Below are 27549 nucleotides of genomic sequence, written 5' to 3' on the forward strand. Positions count from 1 at the left end.
AGATTGAGGCTCAGAGAGCTTGAACACCCTACATCATCCCACAGGAGAAAGTGCTCGGTTGTGGTTCTCACACTGACCTTACGAATCATATCCTAGTCAATTTGCCTTCGGATTGTCAGATCTCTTTGACTGAGTTTCTGCAGCTGTAAAAGGGGAACATTGGTACTTCCCGTACTAGGGTGATCACGAAGGTTAACCAAGAGAACATATGTAAAGTACTGGATGTCCTTTCTGGCATGTTAGTGTTAATTATTTCAACTCTGCTGCAAATATATATAAATCCCTCTCTGGACAAGTCACACGGCTAGTATCTGGGTGAGCCAGGTTTTACACCTGTTATCTGATCACCTTTTGTTTTCCTTTGCCTAGCTTGAAATTTTTACCTTACTTTCCATTTGAAGAAGCATTTCTCAGTACATAATTTTTTTAATAGAACTAATGTTTTTCTTTAAAAAAATTATTTTTGAGCGCAGTAGATTGAGCAGCCAGCTCTAGGTTTCAGCTCAGGTTGTGATCTCTGAGCCATGGGTTTGAGCCCCACATGGAGCTTTGAGTTCAACTCGGAGTCTGCTTAAGACCTATCTCTCCAGGGTAGTCAGCGGTTGAGTGTCTGCTTTCAGCTCAGGGCATGATCTCTGGGTCCAGGGATCAAGTCCTGCATCGGGCTCCCTGCATGGAGCCTGCTTCTCCCTCTGCCTGTGTCTCTGCCTCTTTCTGTGTCTCTCATGAACAAATAAATAAAATCTTAAAAAAAAAAAAAAGACTCTCTCCCTCTCCCTGCACCCTTCCCCACTAAAATGAATAAATATTTAAAAATTAATTTTGTACTCCGAATTCTTTCTTATTCTGGGAATAACAACTTGGAGATAGAATTGAGACAGCTTTGTTACTTTTTAGGAAACAAAAACCTGCCTCTGCTCAATGTCAAATGCTTCAGTGAGATTTTCATTTCAGAGCTATGGTAACTTGATTTTTTTTGTATTCTTTCCAAGGACAAGGCTGGATTACAGCTCATCTAAGAAACTGCTGAGAAACCTCTGGGCATTTTGGAGAGCTCCACCAGAATACAATTTCACAGCCAGCTGAATTAAAATCAGTAATTGCTGATATGAGCAAAGACCAGGATTCAGGAAATTTGCAACTGGTCTGAGTATTTTGAGTCAGTTTATCTTGAGGAAAAGCATAGCAAAATATTCTATCACTGTTAGTTTCTATTCTTCTAAAAGCATACACTTAGCAAGCACATAGAGATACTCTGTTTTAATCCTGATAGAATATTGAAATAAGTATTATTATGCATTCTTTCTAATAGAGATTCCAAATTCTAAGTTTGGATAAAAACTTTTGTATATATACTGCATACATAAACATGTATGTGTACAGTATATGTACATACACGTGTGTGTATATATATCTTCTAGACTATAATCTTCCAGACCATACATGTGTATAAAGAGATTTTCTACTAGAAAGACCCTGTCAGTCTGGTTTTCTTTTTCCACTATAATAATTTGCTTTAATAGTTTGCTCCTGAACCTCAGGGCTGCGCAATTAGGAACAGAAGGCTGAAACCAGTAACTCCATTTCTTTCACAAAGGAAAAATGGACAATAGGAGAATTGTATCCTATACAAACTGTAATAATTTTTAAAAATCATTTATTTCTGGGGTGTCTGGGTGGCTCAGTCAATTAAGCAACCTACTCTTGGTTTCAGGTCAGATCATGATCTCAAGGTCATGAAATTGAGCTCCATGTCAGGCACATGCTCAGTGGGGAGTCTGCTTGTCCCTCTCCCTCTGCTCCTCCCCAGCCCCTGCCCTCCGCTCATGCTCTTTCTAAAATAAATAAATAAAATATTTTAAAAAACCATTTTTTCCCATGTTTGTGCTGACAGTCATCATGTTCTTGGCCCTTTGCACTTGTAGGGATATTTCAAAGCCCTTATGTTACATCACAAGTGTGAAAAAAGCCATTTTACCTGGAGTTCTGAAAATTAAGCTGCTAATCTTGGTTGATGCTTTTTCTATACTTAGAAAATAAAAAATCCCCAGCGTAAAATAATATGCAGGCCAAGCACCAAGGAAAACAGTGAAGAATCAGCTCTGGGGGCTTCCACACCCTTCCACTCCCCAAAACAGGCATGTTTGAAACACCCCCTGAAATAAAATTCCTTCTCTGCTCTTTTTGTGAATTCCTGACTTCCTGGTGAGCCAGTTCGAAGTTTCAGTTTCCGGTTCCATCTCATCTAACTCAAGCCCTGTCCAAACTGTGACTCCAATCAGCCATAGATTCCTTCTGCAGCCCTGGCAAATTCTGTTGGAATGCATTTACAAAACATCTGTAGAACTAACGAAACATCTGAGGCTCTGGAAAGCACATGTTGGGGTTTGGAATCATGGAGAAAGAATTCTTGACAGAGAGAAGGCTCACTTTGTGACTTGTTGAGGAAACTAGAAAGTTAGGAAGTTAATATGGCTTGGAGTCCGATGGACAAAAACTCAAACTATAGTTGATAACAGAGAAGCTGCAAAAAAATCACCAGCTAACTTCCTGCCACTATCAAATTTCTGATTTTAGAACTCCCCCAACTCTTCCTGGTTGTTGACCACGGTGTCATCTGGGCCAAGAAAAAAATGTACTGCCTTGATTCTGAATGAAGCTTCACAGGATTCGGGATGTAATTTAGGTTCCATTCCTGTACTCATGATCGGGTGCTTTCTCTCTCAAGAGCCATTTGGATGTTGCAGGATGAATGTTTGGAATTGAAATCCAAAATATTCTCCTTGGGGATCCCTGGGTGGCGCAGTGGTTTGGCGCTTGCCTTTGGCCCAGGGCGTGATCCTGGAGACCCGGGGTCGAATCCCACGTCGGGCTCCTGGTGCATGGAGCCTGCTTCTCCCTCTGCCTGTGTCTCTGCCTCTCTCTCTCTCTCTCTCTCTCTCTCTCTCTCTCTGTGTGACTATCATAAATAAATAAAAATTAAAAAAAGGAAAAAACAAAAAAACAAAATATTCTCCTTGACTTGATATTATATATTTTTTTCTACTTTTGCTTGCATTCAATTCCTTATGCCCAGAAAAAGTTAAAGAATGATAAACTCTCCATTATCTCAATATCCTGCTTAATCTGCAATTAGTTGGTATTCCATCCAGGCATTATCAATTTGCAAGAATTAGTATAGAATTAGCTTTATTTATTTATTTATTTATTTATTTAAAAGATTTTATTTATTCATGACAGAGAGAGAGAGAGAGAGAGAGAGAGAGAGAGAGAGGCAGAGACACAGGCAGAGGAGAAGCAGGCTCCATGCAGGGAGCCTGACGTGGGACTGGATCCTGGGTCTCCAGAATCAGGCCCTGGGTTGAAGGTGGCGCTAAATTGCTGAGCCACCACGGCTGCCCAGAATGAGTTATATTTAAAACAGGACATTGTAGCTCTTTGGGATTATCATTTTACCCACCAGTTACTGACCAACTGCAATTTTCCCAAGTAGATTGCAAATTCTTCGAAGGCAGGGATTATGCTTGCATTTTTGAGCTACCTCAGTTATCAGTGAAATTATTATACATGTCATTTAGAAGAAAGCGGAAGACATTTGGACAGACATTTAATAGATGGTGAAAGGCTTTGGAAGTATGTTCTGTTTCAAATCCTAGATTACTTGTTTACTTGTTATTTGTTGCTCAAAAATATACATAGGGCATGGCATAAGCATAGGTTGGGGTTGGGAGAGATAAAAGAAGGGGAACAGAGATGGGGGCAGAGGAAGATCCAGTTACTTAAAATTTTCAAGTGATGTGAAATTCTGGGACTTCTTTTCTCCAATTCAATTATGCGCCCCCCCCACACACACACACAAGGAAATGAATTTTGTCAAAAACACTACACCTGTAGCTCAGAAACATGTTTTAAAAAGCAATTGTTATCTCAACTACCATATCTCTGTATCTTTAGTAGATAAAATTCCCCTCTGGTTTTAACCTGTAGCTAGAGGTAGCAGCTTGAATAACTGGAATAGTTTCACAAGTTCTGTAGTTTGAAAATAAATCAAATTTGAAGAGCTACTTATGGTCCTGAGAATATTTTTCCATAGCCAATGTAAAGCAAACCAACCAAGCGTGCCAGGAATCCAGAAGTATCATAATTGCTTAATATAGACTCATGCTGATAGTCAACAGATCTCTCCTGCATCTATACCCCACTAGAGGCTCTGTGGCAAGAAACTCTTCTAAGTAAGGTACAGATGACAACCAGCAAGTTCACTTGCTGCTCTGATATGATGGTTTTCCCTCCCAATTAACAATTTCAGCAGGTCCTTATTTGATTCTCAGTGTCTACTAGCAACTCTCCATCAGCTCCAGAGTCCCACGGACCCTCTGCCTCTTGGTTGGTGGAGAACTTATTTTTCTCTTGAATGTTAAGTTTTAATCCTACGTGCTTATGTCTCTGCTTCTGCTCATTCCTGGGTTGAGCCTGGTACAGCAACACCTTTCAGAGGATTTATAAACACAAACAATAACAAAATATTTGATGCTCGACATCCTCTACCATTAATCAGACACCAAGCTATGTCAGTTTCATTTCTGAAATGCTTTTCTTTTCCATTACTACCCTCTCCATCCCTCTTTGCACTGTCTTCATTCTGGGTCTAAGGCCTCATGCCTGGCATTTTGCAATAGGCTTTTTCATCTGGTGTTTTGACCCCCCACCAGCCTGTCCTACGCACACTGCTGCCAGTTTTTTTTTTTCTAGAATACAGAGCTAGACTGTTCAGTCCCTGCTAAGAGACTTTCTATGGTTCCATGTCTACAGCTGGTGGCATCCAGTAATGGATTCCAGATGTGCTATGAGGACTCAGAACCGTATGTGCCATTTTGAGTGTATGTGTGTTATTATCATACTTCTGGAAAGAGGATTCATACGTTTCATTGGATTCTCCAAAAAAGGGGTAAGAACCACTGGGTATAGGTAAAGGCCAAATTATTAGTGCGGCACACAACACCCTAAATTAACATGCGAGACTCATTTCTGGTGTTTCTGATCACTTTTATCCTCTGTACCCTGGGAACTGGGCACTGCTGCACTGTAAGACAAACTGCTTGGTATCGGTCATAGGCTGTTCATGGTCCTGCTATGGCCTAGACCTCCCTCCTCTCTATCTCTATCACATCTTTTTACTTTCTCCAACTTGTGTATGCATGCTCCTCCTTTGAGATGGAGCCCTGGTGCCATCTTCCAGTGAAACGTTCTCTGATCTCCAGTAAAATCAATCACTGCCTTGGTCTGTGTTAACTGGAGCATGTTGCTAGGACTTTATACACACGGCTGTGTTAGCATTTATCAGCCACTGTGCTGTAGTTACTTGTTTACACATCCATCCTCAGGAAGGGACTGTGTGTTTCTTAAGGTCCCTGACAAAGATGAATATGCCTTTGAACTCCCAGTACACAGATATTAATCAGTCTCAATGCATATTTGTTGAATGAATAATTAACACGAGACAGGCAAGGACAAGTTGTAGTTGAGTGTCTAATTCATAACGGCTGTCAGCTTTTGCACTCATTCATATACATTCAGATTCTTTAAAGACAGAGTGGGAAGTGTGTGTGTGTGTGTGTGTGTGTGTGTGTGTACGCAAAGGCTACAGATAGGCAAGGAAATGGAAGAGGAAAAAATTAACATGACTCATGTTAAAAAAAGTCAATCACATTTCTGCTGATTCATATGTCTTTTTAGGCCAACTTTAAATGTATCCAAAATGTGTAAAGCTGAAAGATGATGAACCTGTCACATCTTGCCTTAATCTGGCCAAACCCAAGTCCTAGATGTGTATCTGCTAAAGCTGATCATTGAGTACATTATTTTATGGCCCTTCTGCAGGACCTGGACAGCAGTGCTGTGTGAAGGAAGTGTGCCAGGAGGAGGAGGGAATGAGGAATGGTGGGTGAAGGAGTCTTGACTTAAAGGCATAGGCTTTTACCTATAGAAAAGTAAAGGCCATGTATTAAATCATATTTTCAGGAAGGCAAAACTTAGCACACGACAGGTAACCATAGTACTCAGGAAGATTTAATGTTGATTAGAAGTGATCAGGCAAAATGATTTCAGAGAAGCAGGTTTTGCTACAATTTTTAAAGTAAGGGGTCCAGACTGCAGAGATCATGTTTCCATTAGATTCCATATAATAATAAATCTCAACATTTAGATCATAGAGATCTGATGTTTAAGAGAAATTAATAGAGGCAAATACTGATATGAACCCTTGAAGGCAGGGAATATGTGATATTCAGCCTTACAACCCTAATGTCTAACACAGGGCCAGACACAGATATCCATGTTCAGTGGATGTTTAGTGTTTAACTGTTTTGTTTAGGGTTTTTTTTTTTTTTTTTTTTGGTGAACACTTTTAATTTAAAACGGTTCAGAGGATGGACGTGAACAATACTGATGGCAAAACTTCTAAAGAGAGCCACAGGCTGGGATTCAACACTTGGCCATTGTGCTCTTTTGGACATGCTTTGACTTTGCCATTATGGTATTTTAGGCAACTTGGCTCTCTGTGCCACAACCACTTTCATGAGAAATTTTGGTCACTTTCTAAGACATCCAGAGCCTGAAAAAGTCTTTGATTCTAAATTAGACTATCTCATTTAACCATCTTTACAAATCAGTTTTGTAACCTATTAAATGAGACATGAACATTTGCTCCATTTAACTCATAGGGTTGCTGTCAAGATTAGTTGTTTTCAAGATTAGTTTTAAAGCAAAAGTACTGGGATCCCTGGGTGGCGCAGCGGTTTGGCGCCTGCCTTTGACCCAGGGCGTGATCCTGCAGACCCGGGATCGAATCCCACATCGGGCTCCCAGTGCATGGAGCCTGCTTCTCCCTCTGCCTGTGTCTCTGCCTCTCTCTCTCTCTCTGCGACTATCATTAAAAAAAAATTATAAAGCAAAAGTACTAAAATATGAAAGTGTTGATCAGTACAATTGTTAAACAAAATTAAAGTAGAGATTATCCTACTCCTTCAGCTGTAAGAATTGTTTTATTACAAAGTAATTCTTGAAATAGAGAATCTCTGTTTGGAACTCCTTTTCTTTGCTAATACATTTATTAGCATATGGAACCTCAGCCAAATCCTTAAAGTGATTTCTCGATAATAAAAGAAAAGCTAAATTATACTCTGCACTTTTTAATAATAAATGTATGCTAGTTTTAAAAAAAATCAATAAACACATGTAAGCAAAAGTTTTCCAAATGATGAGATAAAAGTTAGCTTTATTTGGCAGTTTATAGTTTCTGTATTGACTTATTCTCCATCCAAGTGTTAAGGAATGTTTTCTTCTTATAATATTTCTTTACTATAATGACTATTCTTGGCAATTTTCACGACATAGTTTGTATTAGAAGAAAAACTCTCTTATTGTGGTTCTCTACCAGTATAATTCTTAGTGGTTATTATTATTTTTTTTTTTAGGTATTTAGATTTACAGATATATTTTCAACACATTAGGTTTTTCATCAAAGCAACAGAGTCAGTTGGTACAGCCTTGGTATGGTTTTGGTTGTAACTACAGCAATCAGGACAAGCATTCTCTAGTTAAATAATCATATATTTTATAAACATAATGGTCTGTAATTTTTCTTTCATATTGTACATAGTAAATTGATTGCAGCAGTGCCTTATTTTAAATCACTGTAAGAAAGACTTGTGTTTTCTAAGAGGCTTTGTCTTTGTCAATTTTAATTTGTCCTTATTATTTGCAAACAGTACAGATCTACTTGTATTGAGATGGAAAATAGTATTGGTGATTAGAGACATCTATGCCAGTTGTCTCTTCCTATCTCCCATTCAAGTTCATGACAGGTATTTATAATTTTGAGCTGGCTAAATTCCCTGTCCTGATAGCATTTTAAAATCATATTTGAAAAATATCATTCAGCATCATACATATGGGAAATAATACAATCTCCCATTCATTTGTAAAGTGAGTGACAACATCAAGGAGTCCTTAGCAAAAGCCACTTATTTAAGGTTTATTAGCATATGGGACATAATATATTTTTTTGTGATTCTTGTGAGCCCCTCTCTGACCCTCAAGGCTTAATAAAGCAGAAGCAAACACTGTTTCTCTGAGAATCTGTTAAACTTATTTTTTTGCTTTCAATGTGCAAGCATTTTCAGTCTGTCATGTTTTGGTTTTCGGCAAGGATAATTCTTTCTCCTTCAGCACCATTTATTATTATTTAGTAGTAGAAATACTATGTCTATGTATTGCATTAGCCATGTTTAGCAATGTGAAAAGTTAATAGATGTCTAAAGAAATGTTCTAATGGCTAAAATGCCTCGGGAATATATTAAAATGGATCTTGGCCACAGACAATACCAAGATTGCTGAGACGCACCACAGGCATCTTTTTTAAAGCCTGTTTTGCAATAAGCACAGAAAGTGAAGGTGCTAAATCATGGTTTACTACCCCATTTGCCTCACAGCCTCCCTGTCTCTGGTGCTGGGCCTCAGAAATCAATTTCACACACGGCTGCTATCAGCATTCTTTGAGCTATAAGACTAAAGCGCTTTCTCTTCTTTTTATTAAAACCAAGCTCACTTTTATCTCACGGCTCCCGCTTTTTGTTTTCTGGCTTTATTTTCCACTGTCAGTGGTGAGAGTTCAACTGTCTCCTGCCTCCTTCTCTTTCACTTCTCAAACTTCTTGAAAGGCTAATCTATGTCCACTGCACCCACTTCCTCAATACCCCCAAATTCCTTAACGCTTTGCAATCTGGCTTCTGCTCCATCACATGAGTGACGTGGCTCCTCTGAGATTCATCAGGATCCAGGAATTCACCACATCCCCTGGCCCTCTCTCAGACCTTGCTGGGGGATATGCTCCCCTGGCTTCTTTGGCAGTGACTCCTGGCCTGTTACTCCCCTGCCTTTTCTTACTCATCCTGACTAGTTAATGCTGGAATCCCCACGGTTCTCCCCTCTCTCCTCTCCCGTTGATCTTACCAGCTTCCCTTCTCTTGAACCTTCTTCTCTTTGCACACAGTACAAAAAACCCCTCTACCCTAATCTCCAGGATTGCATTCCCATTTAACCTGGATGGATTATTAGTACCTTAAAGCCAATATGTCCCAAACCAAACTCAGTATCTCAGTCCTCTATCCTTCCTCTTAAACACACTTAAATATATAAACCTTTCTATACAACATTTCCCCTCCCTCCAAGCTCTCCGTGCTCTGCCTTGGCCCACACCACCCATGCACACACACACATACCCAGACAATTGCCTGTAGAATATATTTTACTTTGGCAATGTATCTCCTTTCTGATCCGTCTTTCCCATTCCATCAACAGGTACCCTAAATCGGACGAGTCTTACCATCATCTATATGGTACATAGCTGGTGTCTCAGTCAGCTTCCCATTCAGTTCCTCTGTAGCATTGCTCTCAGTGACCCAAAACAGCTAATAGATAAGGTTGGACTGGGAGTCTAGGATGGGGCTTTGAGATCCAGGAGAGGGAATGGTCCTTGAGTAGGCTGACAGCTAAGCCAATGAAGGTTTTCAAGCAGGGCACGCTATTATTGGAGTTTTACAGTTTCAAAGTCCTTACACGTATTCATTTGATCTTCATAATAGTCCTATGAGGCACAGAAGATTTGTGGGCATGTTAGGAAAAAACAACTACTAGGGTTGGTGGATGAAGAGTTTCTGTAAAAAGGATTAAAAAGAAATCCACCTAACATCTACTTCCCCAACAGTTAAGAGGCATTTAGAAACTTCATGTCTCATTAAGCAGGATAAAAATGGATAACTCATCTAGACAGGCGATAAATGTGGCTGTCAGGAGAGCAGTGGAAACAAGATCAAATACTTACTCTAACATAAAGGGCATCCAGAAAAAGGAAAATAACGAAAATCAAAAATTAGGTGACTAGTATATGCTGAAGATGAACTGTCCTCAGGGTATCTGTTTTGCTTCTTCAAATCAGACTCAGGAAGGTTCTAATTTCTAACGTGTATAAAATGTTTATGGTTCCTATTTTTGAATAGTGTATACATTCAAATGGCTGGTAGATGATCCTTCAGATTACACTACATCCTATTACCCAGGAGAGTTCTGGGTCCCTCTATGCATTCTATGTAATGTAACAGGATAATCATCTTCACATTACGCATCACAATTCCCTCTCCCTCTTGCTCTCTCATGCACACATATTTACAACTTATAGAGGGTATTCACATCAATTATATGAATTATTTGAACTGGTATAGCATCCCTATTTTAGGGAAAAGGGGCTCCTAAGTTTTGTTTTGGGTAAGGAGGTATCCATAAAGCATCTTTTTCTTAAAAAAAAAAAGATCTTATTTATTTGAGAGCGAGAGAGAACACAAGTGGGGGGAGGGGCAAAGGGAGAAGCAGACTCCCCCCTGAGCAGGGAGCCCACCATTGGCCTTGATCCCAGGACCTCAGGATCATGACCTGAGCCAAAGGCAGACGCTAACCAACTGAGCCACCTAGGCGCCCCAATGCATCTTCAAAGCTCAGAGACAAATCCCCTAACAGGTGCAAGGTGTTTAGAATCTTTAAAATATTCAATTAGATCAGTGGTTATCAAATCTGGTACATTTTAAATTTCCTGGGAACTCAAAAAAACTGCCAATGTCTCTGCCCTTCCTAGACCAATTGAATCTGAATCTCTTCGGGGAGAGAGGTTGGTGGCCACCCAGCCATTTTTAGGTTCCAAGTTCCCATCGTGACTTTGATGCAGAGGAGGGTTAGAATCCTGAATTAGACAAGTATTTATAGTGAATTCACAGGATGACTTTCTGGAATCAACCTTCATCTTTTTTTCTGTATCAGATTCCCTGGCTTCAGACCACTCATCCTCATCTTTCAACTAAGAGGGACCTTAATTTTTTTCTCAGCCTCTTTCTTTGAGATTGCGAAGGAGATTAGTTACCAGGCAAAGCTATCGGTTGCTTTGGATCCAGGAAAAGAAGAGAATAGTTTCTGGGAGTGAGAGAAAAATTTCAGCCTGGAAAGAAAGGAGCCATCACTGCTGATGTTTACTGGGTACTTGCTCTATGTTTGAGGTATTGTGCTAAGTATGTTGCATGAAATGTTTTATTAAACATCATCATAATCCTTTGAGGTAGATGCTACTGTTGATCACTGTTTTGAGAAGAAAACTAGTATATAAAGTATACTAAATATATAAATATATACTAAATATATAAAGTATATAAGTATAGAAAAAAAACAAAACAGAAAGGTCATGATGGTGGAACCAGGATTGATACCAGTTGTCTCAAACTGGTGTATATCAGAATCACCTGGAGAGCTAATAAAGTACACGGGCACCCAGGCTCACTGGAGGTGGAGGAGTCTGGGCCTTTGTAACTCTAACAAGAGCTCAGCTGCTTCTGGTACTGACCAAACATCAGGAACTTTACTGCCTTACAGCAGATTGCTTACAGATAAGATCGCTGAGGCCTACCTACATTAGGAAGAAATGAAGACCTAGCCAGGAGATGGTTGTCCTGGTTATGGAATAGAAGTGAGCTAGCTCAATATGTAAACTCTCAAGTTCTCAGATTGGCAAGCAAAGACAGGAATCATCTGTTTTTGGTGAATGGATGGTGAATGAGAGGGAGGGATCCCTAATCCTATTTCTGCATCTGAGTTCCCAGCCTTGCTTTGCTCCCATCAGCTAAGTAGTGGAAAGACCTGAGATGGTATTCCATGGGCTACAATATGATATCAATTGAAGTCACGTGATTGTTTTATGTGCCATTTAGAATAAAACAAGCATTCATGAAACTGTCAACCGCTATCAATTATGAGACGCAACTAAGTTCCTAAAATCAGAAAAGAATTGTGTATCTTAGGATCGATGAAATATGGTACAAGCAATGAACTCTAATGAACTTGGTTCTGAAAATCACTCAGCATGTTAGGGGAGGCTCCTGCTGACAGGGTCCAAAAAACAGAGTTCCAACAACACGGAAAATAGTCTGACTGCAGATTTTATTTATTGCTTATTTTTAAAGTTTGTATTTATTCATTCATGAGAGACACACAGAGGGAGGCAGAGACACAGGCTGAGGGAGAAGCAGGCTCCCTGCAGGGAGCCTGATGCAGGACTTGATCCTAGGACCCCAGGATCGCGATCTGAGCCAAAGGCAGATGCTCAACCACTGAGCCAGCCAGGTGCCTGTGAACTGCAGATTTTAATAGAATTTGTTTGCTACAAGAATTGAACGTACATACACCAAAAGCAGAGGACTTCAAACCACTCTTTTGGCTTTTATACTCAGATTTCTTATCTGTGACATGAGTTGTGGTAAGGCTTATCTGAGGTAAGCTATGTCAACAAATAGCACAGAGCTTGGCACCTAGGAAGAGACTAAAAATCCCCCCTTTCCCCCTTTGCTAAGTCTGAAGAGATTTTTAGCTTGTTTGCAGTCGGTTTTGGGAGGAGGAAGGAAACTAAAAGTGGTAGATGTCCAAAGTTAGAATGAAAGTCAGAAGGGCTGTATGGTCTAAAACAAATACCTGTTTGATGCTATTCCAAAGAAAATCTACTTTATGAGGTGAGGCCAAGCTATAATCAATTTTGTACTAATACTGAGTAAAGAGCTGTGCACACACAGGAGACTCTTCATAATTAGGAAAAGAAGAAATTATAGTCTCACAGGATTCTAGTGCCTGATTAAAAATCCAACACCTTAGCAATTGGATTCATAAAGAAAAAAGTATCAAAAATGTACATGACATTTAACTTACACTTTCTTTAATAGAACTTATGGGTTTTTTCTCAGTCACAATATGTTTTTGTTGTAAAATGATGAGTTTATGAATTTTAGATATGGCTTATGTTATGAAGACCACAGTTCATATTTAATCAGGGCAGGTAAAAAAAAAATCAGGGCAGGTGACTTAAATGTAGATCCCTGGGAACCCTGAATGGCTCAGTGGTTGAGTGTCTGTCTGACTTTGCCTCAGGTTGTGATTCCGAGGTCTTGGTATCGAGTCCCGCATCGGGCTCCCCGCAGGGAGCCTACTTCTCCCCCTCTGCCTCTCTCTGTGTATCTCATGAATAAATAAAATCTTTAAAAAAATGTACATCCTTAATGCTGCACCTTTTACTGGAGTTTCACCTGCTTCCCAAGAGAAGTCCACATGTGGGGCCCACATTCAATAATGTGGAGAGCTGCAAGAATTAGGGTGAACGGATTTGCTGGCTTCCCACAGAGATTTATCATGGTGACATGAATCTGAAGTGTTGAATAGGGCACTGTTTGGTGAGAAAACAGGTAAATACCCACCCACAGGGAAATATTGCTGTCTCTGACTACAATAATCACCTAAGGTACAAAAGTGATGCCACGTTATTGGCTTTGCACTATGTCAGGGCCACAAAGATTTCAAAAAGCCAGGGGTACCCCCTTTGAAACAGGTTCTACTTATTTGGAAAGGTACACCGAGAGCACAGAAAGAGTTGTCAGCACATTGTAGCAATCTCTGCAGAGAGGCTGAGCCTAAATCTCACTCTTTCTTGAGACAGTGAGGGCAAGTTAACATTTGGGATACTGCTGCATTTGGTGCCTTGGAAGGTCTTCCAGAATCAGGGAGGCCCTGAATGAAATGGTTCACTGTTTCTCGCATTCCTTCAGCACACACTTACGGTGTGTGTGTGGCACACTTACCTATTCGGTGCCAGGCTAAGATCTGTCTGCTGAGCCCGGAGGCCTGAAGAGTCGAGGCACAGCTGAAGCTTTAAGGACCTCTGAGGCCTCAAGATGTAAAGCGAAGGGAGACCATAGGTTTTCCTGCCATACCCAGGCAGCCATACACACCTGGGCTCCTCCACCAACACCCCCCCCACCCCGCCCCCACTTTCCCACAGCTGCTGTGGCCTTCACCAGCCTCTCTCCAGGAGAGAAGCAACAGTCTTCCACAGGGGCCAGGCCTCTCTACTCCATGTGTCCACCACACTGCCTTCCTAAAATACAAACTTGAGTCAACGCTCCTGGCCATGGCATTCAAGGCCCTGCATGAACTAGTTATGCTCCAGCCACTGGAATTTACTTCTCCTGTGCCTCTGCCCATGCAGGTCCCTCTGTCTCAAATGCTCCCTTCCCTTCCCCTGTCTGCCTGGTGAATTTCCACTGATCCCATAAGACTCACTTTAGATTCTCCTTCTTTTTTTTTTTAAGTTTTTAAAATTAATTAATTAATTAAATTAATTAATGCATTCATTCAGAGAGACTGGGGGGGGTGGGAGGGGGGAGGGAGAGTGAGAGACAGAATCCCAAGCAGACTCCCCACTGAGAGCAGATCCGACCTATGGCTGGATCCCATGACCCTGAGATCATGACCTGAGCCAAAATCAAGAGTCAGACGCTTGACGTGTGTAAAGTGCTTCTCACACTGAAGCAAGTACTCTCTTCATTTATGAAACTAAGGTGACAGAGGTTTATTTTATTGATGGTCTTAACAAAATTTAAAAAAAAATAGAAATGTTGTATTTGTTTCCCATACTTCCTATCTACCTGCAAACACATCATTATTTACTTTAGAAATTTTAATGGTCTGCAAAATCCAAAAGTCTGGGAACCACTGTTTTCATTTATCTAGAGCTGAAAAATGGACACAAACCACTGGATGGGTTTCTTAAAATCGAGATCCTGGAGTCCATAGGCAAAACAGTCCCACTGATATGAGTCCCAGCTCCACCAAACTGAAGTTGGCCAACTAGAACTATCAATGGTAAGAATGGCTGCCTTAGATTCATGGTGGGGCTAGTAACAGGAACAGGACAGAAGTATTGGAAAATCAGAACCTCTCCCAGCAGAGAGCTGAGAACTTGCTGATTGGTCACCAGCATGATGCCCAAGGATTTATAAAAGTCCTGCATACAAATGGTTTCTGCAGAGCAAGCTAAACCTTTAGAGGAAAAATCTGTCATTAGTGCTCTATATGCTAGTGATTGGCTTTTTATTTACTTGAATGAAGGCCTACTTTAAGCGGAGTTCTAACATGGAGAAGACAATTGATATTTATGTATCAATAAACACAGAGACTAAGTAATATGTGCACTAAGCTTATTTCAGTATGACCAAAAAAAGAAGATTCCAGAAAATAAAAAAAGCATAACTCAAAGAAATGACCTTAAATATAAATCTTTAGAGTTTTAGAGTTTTTCTACACATTCTTTCTCGAATCACAATAAATAATGAATTAATGTGTCTATTTCTTTAGGCAGAGACCCCCTTACATCAGCAATAGTTAAATACACAGTTTAAAGAAAATAATATCATGACAGCAACATAAAACCAATGGAAAGTGCTGGCCAATTCATTCCTGTTCTCCCCGCTCCCCATCTCAATACTTTCTGACATATTAGGTGGAAAGACCCATCTTTAGAACCATGTTCATTTTGCTCAACACAGTATATATCACCAGGACTTAGCACAGTGCCTGACATACAGCAGGTTCTCAATGAATATGCTAATTTGCACTGAAGGAAGGGAAGGGACCAACATTTTTTGGTGATTTACCATGTGCAAGGTCACATGTGAAGTTATTTTCACACAGCACCAAATTTTTCACATTTTTTGTTGATACGGAAAGCAAGAGAAATAAAACCCATTGATATGATACAAGTCTAGGGTGAGCAACAAGTTTTACAGACTTCAGTCCCCCACCCCCTTTTTTAAAGATTTTACTTATTTATTCATGACACACACACACACACACACACAGAGAGAGAGAGAGAGAGAGAAGCAGAGACACAGGCAGAGGGAGAAGCAGGCTCCGTGCAGGGAGCCCGATGTTGTACTTGATCCCGGGTCTCTGGGATCATGCCCTGGGCTGAAGGCAGCGCTAAGCTGAGCCACCGGGGCTGCCCTAGTCCCCCTTTTCTGCTAGGTTTATCACAAATTTATAAAACCAACATGATCCGTAAGTTTTTTACTCAAGTTAACTCCGGCAGCTCATTAGATTGATTACTCAGTTTCTTCGCATAAGACATTCAACATTCAACATTTCAACCCCATCTCAACAATGGCCAGCTGGCATGACTCCTATCTGAAGGTCCCAGAAGCCATAATAGAAAGAGAATGAACTTTTTTTCAAAGGTAACAGACTCTTGGGCTCACGTGTGTTAATGCCTGTACTGCCTCAGATGTGCTCAAGTTATGAACCTGCAGTTGTGATATATGAGCCCTGAGTCCACTTCACATTGGCCTCATCTGAACACTGAGCAAAAAAGCATGGACCTGCTTAAGATTCTCTCTCTCTCCCTCTTGGCCCCCCCCCACATCTCCTTCAACCCCAAACACAAACCAAATACAACCAGGAGCCTCCACTGGACCCAACTGCAAAGTTCCTTCCGCAAATGCCCATGCTCTCAGGAATCCTCAAAATAGCCCCAAACATTCAAAATTATAACATCAATTATCTGCAAAATCAAAGGGTGGGATAGTAGTTCATTCATTCAGTCAAACAAACAAATTCACATGAACACTTGTAAGATCAACACTCTTTGTAGGGATGTAAATATATTCCAAGAGAAAATAAAACACAAAACTCTTGCCTCCGACCCATCACCCATAAATCAGCATCCACATTAACGCTATCAATATCATCAGCACCAGCTACGAATTTGTGTCTTGAGGATGCAAATATCAATGAAATTCACTCTGTAATGGTAATATCAAAGCATGTTTGTTATCTCAGACTGGCTACGAGCCACAAAGTAAGAATAAAAGTGTGGAAATTATATTTGGTCTCAATGACAAATGGTTGTAACAACTATAATGAAAAAAACAGACTATTAAAAACAAAAAACCAAAAAACCTTTCCTCGAAATCTCCCTTCAGCACCTGAACAGTGGGAATTCTCTTATTGTTTCCATTGTGCTTTTTCATTTCTGGATCTGTGCATGAAGTACAATATTTGCACAATACTCTGGCACACTTCATATGGTGACTGAGATGCAGCTGGCAGAGCAGGCTGAGAAACTGGACACCCTACCATACCTTATGATGGGAACCAAGTGAGGTGTATTTATTTTATTGGATACTTTGAATTTATTATAGGTTGCTCATAATTTCCTGTCTCATTTCTTTAGGGCCCTTGGAATTTATGTCAGGATGTCTTAGGTTATCAAACTCCTTCCCTCTTTTGTCCCAACATTTATGCCAACAGACTGAATTGACTTAGAGAAAGTCCCCGGACAAAAATTGAAGGGGAAAAATACCCAAAGCTTTAGTTGGAGAATGGCAGAAGCTTTGGAAAAAAATCTGAAAAAGCAATGAAGATGAAAATGGAAACTCTGTGAAAATTAATGTAGTGTAGAATTGGCGAACATACCACTTATTTCTTTAAACAAATAGAAGAAAGAACCCGCTTATGAGGTGCACCCAAATAATTCACAGGTGGTGAAACTATTAGAGTCTTGCAATTTCTTGCCTCAGAAGTGGAATAAATCTCCTATATTATAAATGGTGTATGCTCACACATGTGATTTTTCTGCTATTCCCTTTATTTCAACTGTCCACCTTTTCCATGCATAAGGCCTTTTTGGTTTTATTATAATTAATCTATTTTTAATAAGACTTGTAGAGAAAAATCTGGTGAAGAAGCAAGATACAACCCACTAGAGCAATAGCACTTACAGAAATGTGATCCTAAATGAAATGTTTGTTTTTTACATGGATTTTTTTTTTTTGGCCATTATAAAGTAAGCACGATGTAGTAGAAATCACATCAGATCGAAGTCTGCCAGCATCATGTCCCCATTATAGTGGGGCAGATAAAAATGCCCTAGATACTGCTCACCTCTAATTAATGGTAATTCTTATGGCTGGTAAGAATTTGTTTGGAGGAAAGTTTTTCCCTAAAGAATTTATCTTAACTAAAATCCTGTTCTAGTGTGTTCGGCTACAAAAATTGATATTCTGAACTATGGAAATTGGAAACAAATTTTAATTTCTGAAATCAAATACTGTCTGATAATATCCATACAGATAATATACGTTAATAATCTGTGGGAAGCCATAATTTACATTTAATCCTATACATGGATAGAAATAAACAGATAGTATCTATGCAGGTACAGGAGAGTTCCTTACAAGATGAGGCAATTTGTGGGGCAATTGAAAATAATAATGCCCATCACAGAACTCTTCCCTACAGAAGACTGTTTTGAACAATTTTAAAAATAACTCTACAACAAAATGTCCAGTGAACTACCAAGCTCCTCATTGCAAAGACTGTATCCCTATCTACCATAGAGCCTGGCTCTGTGTTGGGTAGACAGCTGGTGACAGATAAATGCCATGAATGAAAGTAATCACTTGAAGTTTTACAGTACTCTGGAGTTTACAGAACACTTCAACATTTAATGCCGCCTTTGTCTCTCATGACATCCTGGAGAGTTAGGTGAGATAAGCAGGAACAATTCCTGAATGAGGAGACAGAGCTGAAGTAAATTCTGTGACTAGAGCAAGATCACAGAGATGGAACTGGTGCTACAGTCCAGATGGTAACACTGTAAAACCAATGCTCTTTCATGCCACCTGAGACACCTGCAAGAAAAAAAATCTCCAAGATAGCTGCAACTAGATACATTCAAGAAGTGTGTTTCACACACACACACACACACACACAAAGAAGTGTGTTTCACTTTGGATGTTGCTTGTGTGAAACATTTGGGATTTCTGCATTTGTGAGTCTGTTCCCCTTCCTATCACTTGTTCATTCCTTTATCTACTGACATTCTATCTGTAGAGCAGCACTGGTATTATGCCTCAGCTTTGCTTCTCCATATCTCTTTCTGTTTAATTGACCTTCCCTTTGGGTCTGCATGGTTCTATGTCCTTGGCTGGGTTGATAGGTCCTGCTCTGCTCCAGAAGATTCCAACTATTTACTACAGCCCTGCCTCCATTAGTTCTTTTTCCCATTTTTTATGTGCCACTAATTCCTAAATTCTATGTTTGAAAAATGAGCATGGCTTCATTTTCCTATTTTTCCTGCAGTTTTTGTGCTGTACAACTTGTTGCATACCTTAGAGCGTGCTAAATACTCGAGGTATGCAGTAGGTATGCACACCACAAAGATTAAATCATCATGAAGATGACATGGCATCTTCTCATTTCAATTTTTCTATATAATCAATGGGAAGTGGAATTAATATTGACTACAAGTACTAGCATGCATGGCATCTAAATTTGAAGCATATCTTATTTAAAAAGATTTTCAGTATGACAAACAACACCTTGTCTCAAAGGTAAACGAAGGTTTACAAAGGTTTATTTCTTGGTAGTGGGTAAATGAATGTTCAGAAATGGAATTCTGTGAAAGTGACAGTGTGGGGTTCTGCTCCATGAAATAATTCAGGGATCCAGGCCTTCCACTTGGTGGCCCTGTCATTCCCTAATGTCTTGAAGTTCTCTACTGGAGTCTCTGCATCCTGTAGGTGGGTAAAGAGAGACAGTGCTAAGTGCTTGGAGGATTACATGGCAGATGTGAGTCCTAGAAGTCCCACCTGTCACTTCTAACTCTGTTCCACCAACTAAAGGTCAGTCACATGGCATTATCCAATCACAGAGAAGGCTGGGAAGTACAGTTTATCTTTGTGTCCAGTCGTAAAAACATATGACTTAGTGAATCCATAGTGTTATCTCTGCTAAACTGAGAGTTTATAGCTACTTTCTAGTTTTATAAAACTGTGCCAACTCTAAGCATCATTTTCTTTCTAAGAACAAATTTCATAAAAGAAAAAATATTTGAGAACCAAATGGGTTAATGTCCTATCTTTTTTTTTTTTTAAGATTTATCTATTTATTCATGAGAGACACAGAGAGAGAGGCAGAGGGAGAAGCAGGCTCCATGCAGGGAGCCTGACGTGGGACTTGATCCAGGGACTCCAGGACCACATCCTGGGCCAAAGGCAGGCACCTCAACTGCTGAGCCACCCAGGGATCCCCGAGAACCAAATGGGTTAAACAAAACATGAAACATGCAAAATTCATTCTATTTATCAACAGCAAAAGAATTGTCATTCACTTGTCCACTATATAGATGTATATGTTTAAGAGAGAGAGAAACAAAATATTGATCTTCTCCTGAGAAATTATTATACTGTTGACTTGGGTCTTACCAAAACCAGAACGAGTGGAATGCTTCACATGTGAAGTGGGTGTTCACATTTTCCCTTCCTATTTGTATTTTACCATCTTCTCACCTTTTCTTGCCAAGTCATTCTTATTCATCCTTTTCTTCATTCACTGAATGACATTCACTGAGATCTAATTTCCAGGCATTCTGACAGAGGTGGGAAGGACAAGTCACTCCTGCTGTCACCCACAATTTTGTGGAGTGAACAGAAATGTAAGCACAGTAGGAGAAGTACAATGACAGAGATAAATGAAAGGAAGCCCAAGAACTAGAAAAAAAATAACATCTTAAAATACTGCAGATTACAATTACTTATTTATGCCTCTGACAAACAATTACTAAATGCTAGCCATACACTGGGAAGATTTGGGGTGGGAGTAGTCAAGTAGAAAATATGGTATTTCTTCTAGAGAACGTTGTAGTAGTTAATGAGATAAGGTATATGTCTATGACTGAAATAGAGACCATTAGTAAATACAGGAAAATATCCAAACTGATTTTATAAACACAGCCTCTAGAAATCCAACAAACATCAAGCCAGAGGTCACTGGTGGCCACAGACTACTATCATCAGGACAGCTTTTTGTCATGGCCAGAAAACTCCTAACTGCTCTCTCCATGCTGGGTGCTCCAGTTAGCAAAATCCCCAGGAGGAGAAACCAAAACAGTTAAGCTTTATTCAATGTAGGTTTTAATCTTGAAGTTCGGGAATTGGGGAGATTTAGTCATTTATTTTTGAGCTCATGGAAAGAAGGGGTTGATACCAACAGCTTACCCCAGTTAGCAGGCAGGCTCCCCACACAGCTGTGCTGGCCTATTTCAATTAGGATCCTTTAGGACTTACATCACCTCTGGTATGCCAGTCCTAAGCCGCTCATGAGCCAGTACTGCCAATCAAGCCAAAATTCAACCACATGGTATGGTTTTTATGATGTAGACAGAAAATGACATGAACTTGTCTCATTCTGGTGAAAATACAAAGTGGGAAGCCAGCTCTCTAGAAGAAGAAAATTAGTAAAAACAGCAGGCCTGTAAAACTTGATTTAGACACATTTTCCTGCAATTATCTCAATGCACTTAACTAGTAGGTTATTCATGATGATTCAAGGAATGCTCTTTCTCAAGAAAAGACTAGGGCCCTCATGCTAGGAGAGGTCACTTCTGGGTCACTCTACTCATGAGACCTCAAAAAATGAGGGAAGGGTAGAATGAAACACTTAGATGAGAGAAATGTAAATAATTAGACCTGGAAACTGAACTAGACCTATTAAAAGCAGAACTGTCACTTGACCAGAGAAACTGGTCTATACACATGAAGGAAACACCAAGTGTGTGGAGAATCAGCAAACCCAGTAACAGCTTCTGTAAGTCCTTTCCTCCCTTAAACTAATTCACAAACAGCTATGATGCCTGTATGCAAAAGGCACTCTAGGGGGTCCCTGGGTGGCTCAGCGGTTTAGCGCCTGCCTTTGGCCCAGGGCATGATCCTGGGGTGCCGGGATCGAGACCCGCATCGGGCTCCCTATGTGGAGCCCGCTTCTCCCTCTGCCTGTGTCTCTGTCTCTCTCTCTCTCTATGTCTATCATGAATGAATAAATAAATAAAATCTTAAAAAAAAAGGCACTCTACTAGATGCTGCAGGAAATGCAGACATTCAGAGAACACTATATTGTTCCTGAGAGAGTTTAAAATTATATTTTGATTAAGCCATAATAAAGAGGAGAACCAAGTGACCAGGTTGTGTCTCATCCAAATAATTTCTGTGCAAAACGCCAAAACATTAGTGAGGTTTTTTGTTTTGTTTTGTTTTTAATGAGTAACAGGTACAGTGATTAATCACTTTTTACTGATTAAAATTACACAAACCCTGACCTTAATTTTGTTATCCTTCCAACTTTGTGTAGCATTTAAGTTTGAGTAATAGACTACTCCATGATGTGCTAGGGACTGCTTTCCACCTTATTCACACATGTAGGTAAAGCAGAATCAATATGTACTAACATTTATATAAATGCACAAATAAATATGCTCACTTATTCACTTTCTATCTTTTTTCTCAAAAGTCTTTAATATCCATGTGGTCTTTGAAGGAAAACTTCCCTGGTGTAATAGAATTCTTTTGTAGTTCACTAGTGACCACTATTGGACACACTTCCCTCAACTTATATGAAGCGATAGAACTGGTTCATATGAAAATAAGAATGGGGGCCAGAAGGTGGTCCTGAATAGACCGAAACACTAAAAACAGGAGTCTGAGGAAGCGAAACTAGCTGACCATGTCTAGACAAGAAATTTCACGAAAACATGAAGAAAATCATGTATAAATAAATGTCTCACTGTGTTCTGTAGGTGCAGGTGAAAAATTCTTCAGCTTGATTTAAAGACAATCTAGGTGTGAGAAAAACAAATAGATGTAGAGTGAACAGTTATAGAAAGGTACTTTGTGTGTGTGTGTGTGTGTGTGTGCGTGCGCGCGCGTGTGCACACCACCCTTTTTGGAGCAGCCCACAATCTGCTGTAAATAAGGGATTTAACATTCATCCCACAAGTTAATGGTGCTTCTCGCCATCCAAGATAGATCCACTTAGATAATAGTGGAGGACAGTGCCAGAGCGATGAAGGGAATGGGCTATTGTGTTTGACTAGTTTCCATGTATAAATTAGTGCAGAGAAGAAAAAGAAATTCAACAGAAAAACACATGTACTTTATTATAATTCCGAGTGTTACTCTTGCAACTCCCATAATAGCAGGCGAAAGAGCTTAAAACCACTTAAAAGGAACAAAAAGCAAATGCAAATTTGATTAAATGCCTTTCTGACAAGAAGTGATTTGACTTCAAGTTTGGATGGACACATATGTCAATGGCCGGTCATGGTTTTTGCCACATTCCTTTTGAGCTACACAGTTGGGACAAAGGAGGGAGAGTGAAAGAGGGGAAGAGGGTGGGAAGAGTGGAGAAGCTGGGAGATGTGATTTAATCTGACCCGAATATCAGGAGGAAATCTCTTGATCATTCATTAGTACTGTCCTGTGCATCCAGAGTAAAAAAGAAGTCTATGATGTATGAGCTTTGCATAAAAATACGATACAGAAGACACAGGGACCTCATTCTCTCAGAAGCAGGCTCCAAGGGGAAAGGATTTTGACAAGACTGAGGGTGAACAGTATTTGCTATTCGCACACCCCCCAAGACTCAAGCTGTGATATAGATGATTCAGCGGTCGGTGATAATGAGCGCTGTTCTGAAGTAGAAACTGAACTTGTCACTAAACAAACAGGATGTTTTCCAATAAAGTTAAAGAGATCTTCAAAAGTTACATGAATTAATTCTAAGAGTGGACAAACTCTTCTAATGTATAAGATGATTATGGGAAAAACAAGCCACCTAGTTCAATTTCTCCATCCAGACCAAAGGTTGAGCAGACACTGTCACACTTCTTGTTCTAAGTCAACTCCAGATGAAGCTCCAGGTCACTTTGTCTTAGGCCAATCATTTAATTTTTGGTTTATGAGCTGAAGGGGGCAGTTAAGGAGCAAACATAACAGGTACCCATAATATTTAACAGGCACGATGAGGCAAAAACCCAAAGTATCTCCAACAAAGATGGTGAACCAATTTACGTCATTGCTTCCATCGCTGCTAAATATTTTACAACCACAGTACAAAGCACATAAGTTAATTTTCTCTTCATTATTTGACCTTTGAGTTCAAATATAAGCTTGTTTTCCTCTCTGTGAAATAGGTTTAAAAATGCCTTTTTGCAAGATGATTGTGCAGGTTCCTTGACATGCTTTTCAAACAACTGGCCTGGTGTTTGGCACATGCAGACACATGATCCGTGGAAGGTATGACCATGGCTGTTATTACTCTGAACAGGGATATCTCTTGGCATGCACCAGTCAGTTTTTTTCTTGTGACTCTCAGAATCCTAATTCGTCTAAATACAGACCTAAACCAAACCTGGGTTTGATTTTATTTTATTCTCATAATACAATTATTGTGATTTAAACAAAGCATGTTTTGTATTTTAAATCTGATATAAACAAACATTTCTTTTTTTCCCCACATAAGTCTAATTATATGCTCAAGTACATATACGAACATTCAAGATATCAAAGAAGGATATAATGCAGTTACCAAATGGGTAGCAAAACAGTCTATTCCTGAATGGGACAGTTTTTCCAAAGTATAATGAGATCATATTTCCGTATGAAGATACCAAAAAAGAAATGTGTACTGGTAATTGGCTTTATGATGCAATTAAATGGGGGAAGTAACACACACTTTTTAAAAAATCACAAAGAAGGAAAGATGAGGCAAACTAATGGTGTGTATATAAGTAACACGTCCCATATGGAAAAAATGAGACACCTTTCATAAATTGCTTGCTCCCCTAGCCATAAAGCACACCTAAACATTCTGCTTTTCATATTCCTCACAACAGCTAAAACGTGGTCTATTCATGCTTAAAATTCAGTTTGCCTTTAAGTAGCTTTGAAAGCCTGAAAATACACTTCTATATTTATAGCATTTGCAGTGCAGCATTATGATTTCTTGGCTACAGTGATGCAAATAAGAAGTGGGAATGTATAAAATATTTAAACATTGTCTGATTACTCTATCTGATGAATCTTTGTGGAGTTTTTCAATTTGTACCAAATGGCTTGCTTCCCTCCTTCAAAATTATAGTGCAGATCAAATTTGTCAGAGTCTAACAGAACAAAACATTCCTTTAGCATCGGCAAATCAATGCAACTTATATATTCATTACGTTTTTACCTTGCGCCCTTCTTGCCTTATTACCTTCTGAGGAAGTGCTGGCATGCCACAAATGTGACAAGGAGAGCTACAATCACATTTGTTTGGAATTGGTGTGTGCAAATTTTGGAACCGAACCTTCAGATGAGGTTTATGAAGCTGCCTGCCCAGAACACTCTGGTTTAAAAAAATGTGCATTGCTATTAATATTTTGAGTGTAGATTTTTTTTGGACAGTAAATGTTCATTTTTTGCCCGTAAAACCAAGTATGAGTCACAACGGAACATTTACTTTGAGTCAAAAATGCAGTGTGTGCTGATGTTCAAGAGCAGAGCATCTTATCACTTTGACTATGGAAAGCAGCCACACAAAAAAGTCAGCATTTTCTTCTTCTTTAAAAGCAGATCTGAGATCAAAGACCATAATCCTCAATTCATAAATACTAGCATTAACTTGTATCCATAGAGGACTTACAGTAATTATGAGCTATAATCTGGGTTGGCTGCAAACAGGCTCTCGTTCCCTCTTTTACCTGGTTCGCTAGCACATGTGCACAGAGGGGGTAGGATTCATAAAAAGGCAGTGGGAGGAAAGCCCCTTACAGCCCACCCTTCAAAAATTCCAGGAACACCACTGTGAGGGAGTTTGATCTCAGGACAACGTCTGTTACCCAAATTCCAAGCATACACACCACCATTTAAATATACAGTCCCCAGCTCACGAACTCTATGCAGCATATCCTAAAGTCTCGATATTATGACATACCTCTGTCTATCCCACAAAGTCTTGCAGACTTTATTTTGCTTGGGAAGATGGGGTTAAAGTTCTGAAAGAAGTTTTTCCTTTTTTTTTTTTTTTAAAATCAGGTAAATTATTTTAAATTATTTTACCTGGTGTTTGCAGATAAAGATACACACACGCAGACACATACACACACGACCCCCCGACAGCACCCAGACTAAGTGGCAATAGCAACGTATTGAAATGAAAAGGCATTTACCAGGAGCAGGAAAGCCAGGAAGAGGAGCGGTGTGCCAGGAGTTGCCCGACGGCAGCATTCCATGCTTGGATCCTTGCCGGAATCCGAATCGGACACTGAATAAGCTGCTAAGTGCTCCTCTGCCTGCTGTCACATCCAGTACTGGTGCTAACACTCCAGCCCTGCCTATCAGCTTCCATCAGCCCCGCTCACATTTCCTGACCGAGGGTGGGTGGGTGGGTGGATGGGTGGGGGGTAAGCTGAATGGAATCTCTCTCGGAGCCGGCAGCCAGCCAATCAGGCTCCTGCTAATCAGACATGCTGAATAACAAAGCCGGGGGGGACAGAGAAAGTGTAACAGTGTGAGAAAAAAAAAAAAAAAAAGAAAAGAAAAAAAAATAAAAATAAAAAAAATAACGGGGAACGGGACGAAAGAGAAAGGAGAGCAGAGCGCGCACTGCCGAGCCAGAAGAGAAATGCAAAAGATGCAGAGTTGCAAAAGATGAAGCAAAGCCCTTTACTTTTAACTAACCTGGTTGGTTCTTTGTGAGATACCTTTCCATTTGCCATTTGCTTGTGCTGGTGCCTGTTGCTTTGTAAAGTACAGTAGCTGCCTGTGACTCTGTATTGTTCCATTCAGGAGAGAAACTTAATCCCTGTCAATATATAACATATGCCATAAAGGGAAAGAGCCATAGACAAAAACTGACTTAGTGTGCTGTTTCAACGTGTTCTGTACAACTGCTTTATTCCTCTTCTGTAAAGTTCCTCTGTTTTCTCCCTTGACTCGGAAAAGGGAGACTGTGGAAGTTTTTGGGAGTTCCTCACTAAACCTAAATAAGGTGATATAAGCTACTCTGGGTATTAATGACTTGATCTACGGTGGGGGGGGGGGAGAGAAAGTTGCTTCTTTGTAAAATGACGATTTAAAATGTTCAGGGTTTACTACACTAAAGGTACACTTAGAAATTTAGATCCCCTGGTTTAAAAAAAAAAAAAAAGGCTGTTTAACAAAGACTCTGGGATGAGTGGGGCTGAAATTTGGGGTTGAAGAACAGCCTGGTTTTGACACACTGCCAACTCTCAACTATCTGCTGTGGCAGGGGGAGGGAAAGACAGGATGAGTTAAATCCTCAGTTAATCCCCAAACCTTTTAACCAACCGTTTCAGCCTCCTCCTTATCCGTGTCCTTTATCAGAGCAGCTACAATGCAGCAGCAGAAAGGGCCAAGTGAGACTACCTCCTCTTCCCTTCTACTGTTGCAAGAGGCTGGGACGGGAGACGCTCTGGAGGAAGTGCTAATGAGCAGTGAAATGAGGACAAGGCCAGCCACAGCAAAGAGAAGGTCAGGAAGCTTCTAAGGCTGGCTAATCCACCAGCAATCAAGATTTCACTCTACTAGAGGAGGATTTTATTACAGTTTTAGGAACGTGTCAAGTGTCAAACAAGAACGTCTTTCCCCTTATCTGCTAAAAAAAAAAAAAAAATCACTGAGTGTTGGAAAGAATGAACTAGCAAACTTGACCCTCCATTTCCATAGGTGTGTCATGAGGAAGTTTCTCCTTTGTAGATTTCCCGATAGCCCAGAAATACATATGAAGGAGGAAGAAGAC

The 27549-nt window shown here is 40.0% G+C and overlaps 1 protein-coding gene across 1 annotated transcript in view; it reads right to left on the minus strand.

The window, feature by feature from the left end:
• The window catches only part of ADAMTSL1 (ADAMTS like 1), a 379096-nt gene extending 352956 nt beyond the window's left edge, over positions 1 to 26140 (minus strand). Inside the window, 1 exon segment of the mRNA XM_055302598.1 lies at positions 25958 to 26140. Coding sequence (XP_055158573.1) covers positions 25958 to 26020 — 63 coding nt within the window. The 5' untranslated portion in view covers positions 26021 to 26140.
• Between the last annotated feature and the right edge of the window lie 1409 nt (positions 26141 to 27549).

The sequence above is a fragment of the Nyctereutes procyonoides genome, unplaced genomic scaffold, assembly GCF_905146905.1.
Source record: "Nyctereutes procyonoides isolate TBG_1078 unplaced genomic scaffold, NYPRO_anot_genome, whole genome shotgun sequence".
In the NCBI taxonomy this organism is placed as follows: Eukaryota; Metazoa; Chordata; class Mammalia; order Carnivora; family Canidae; genus Nyctereutes; species Nyctereutes procyonoides.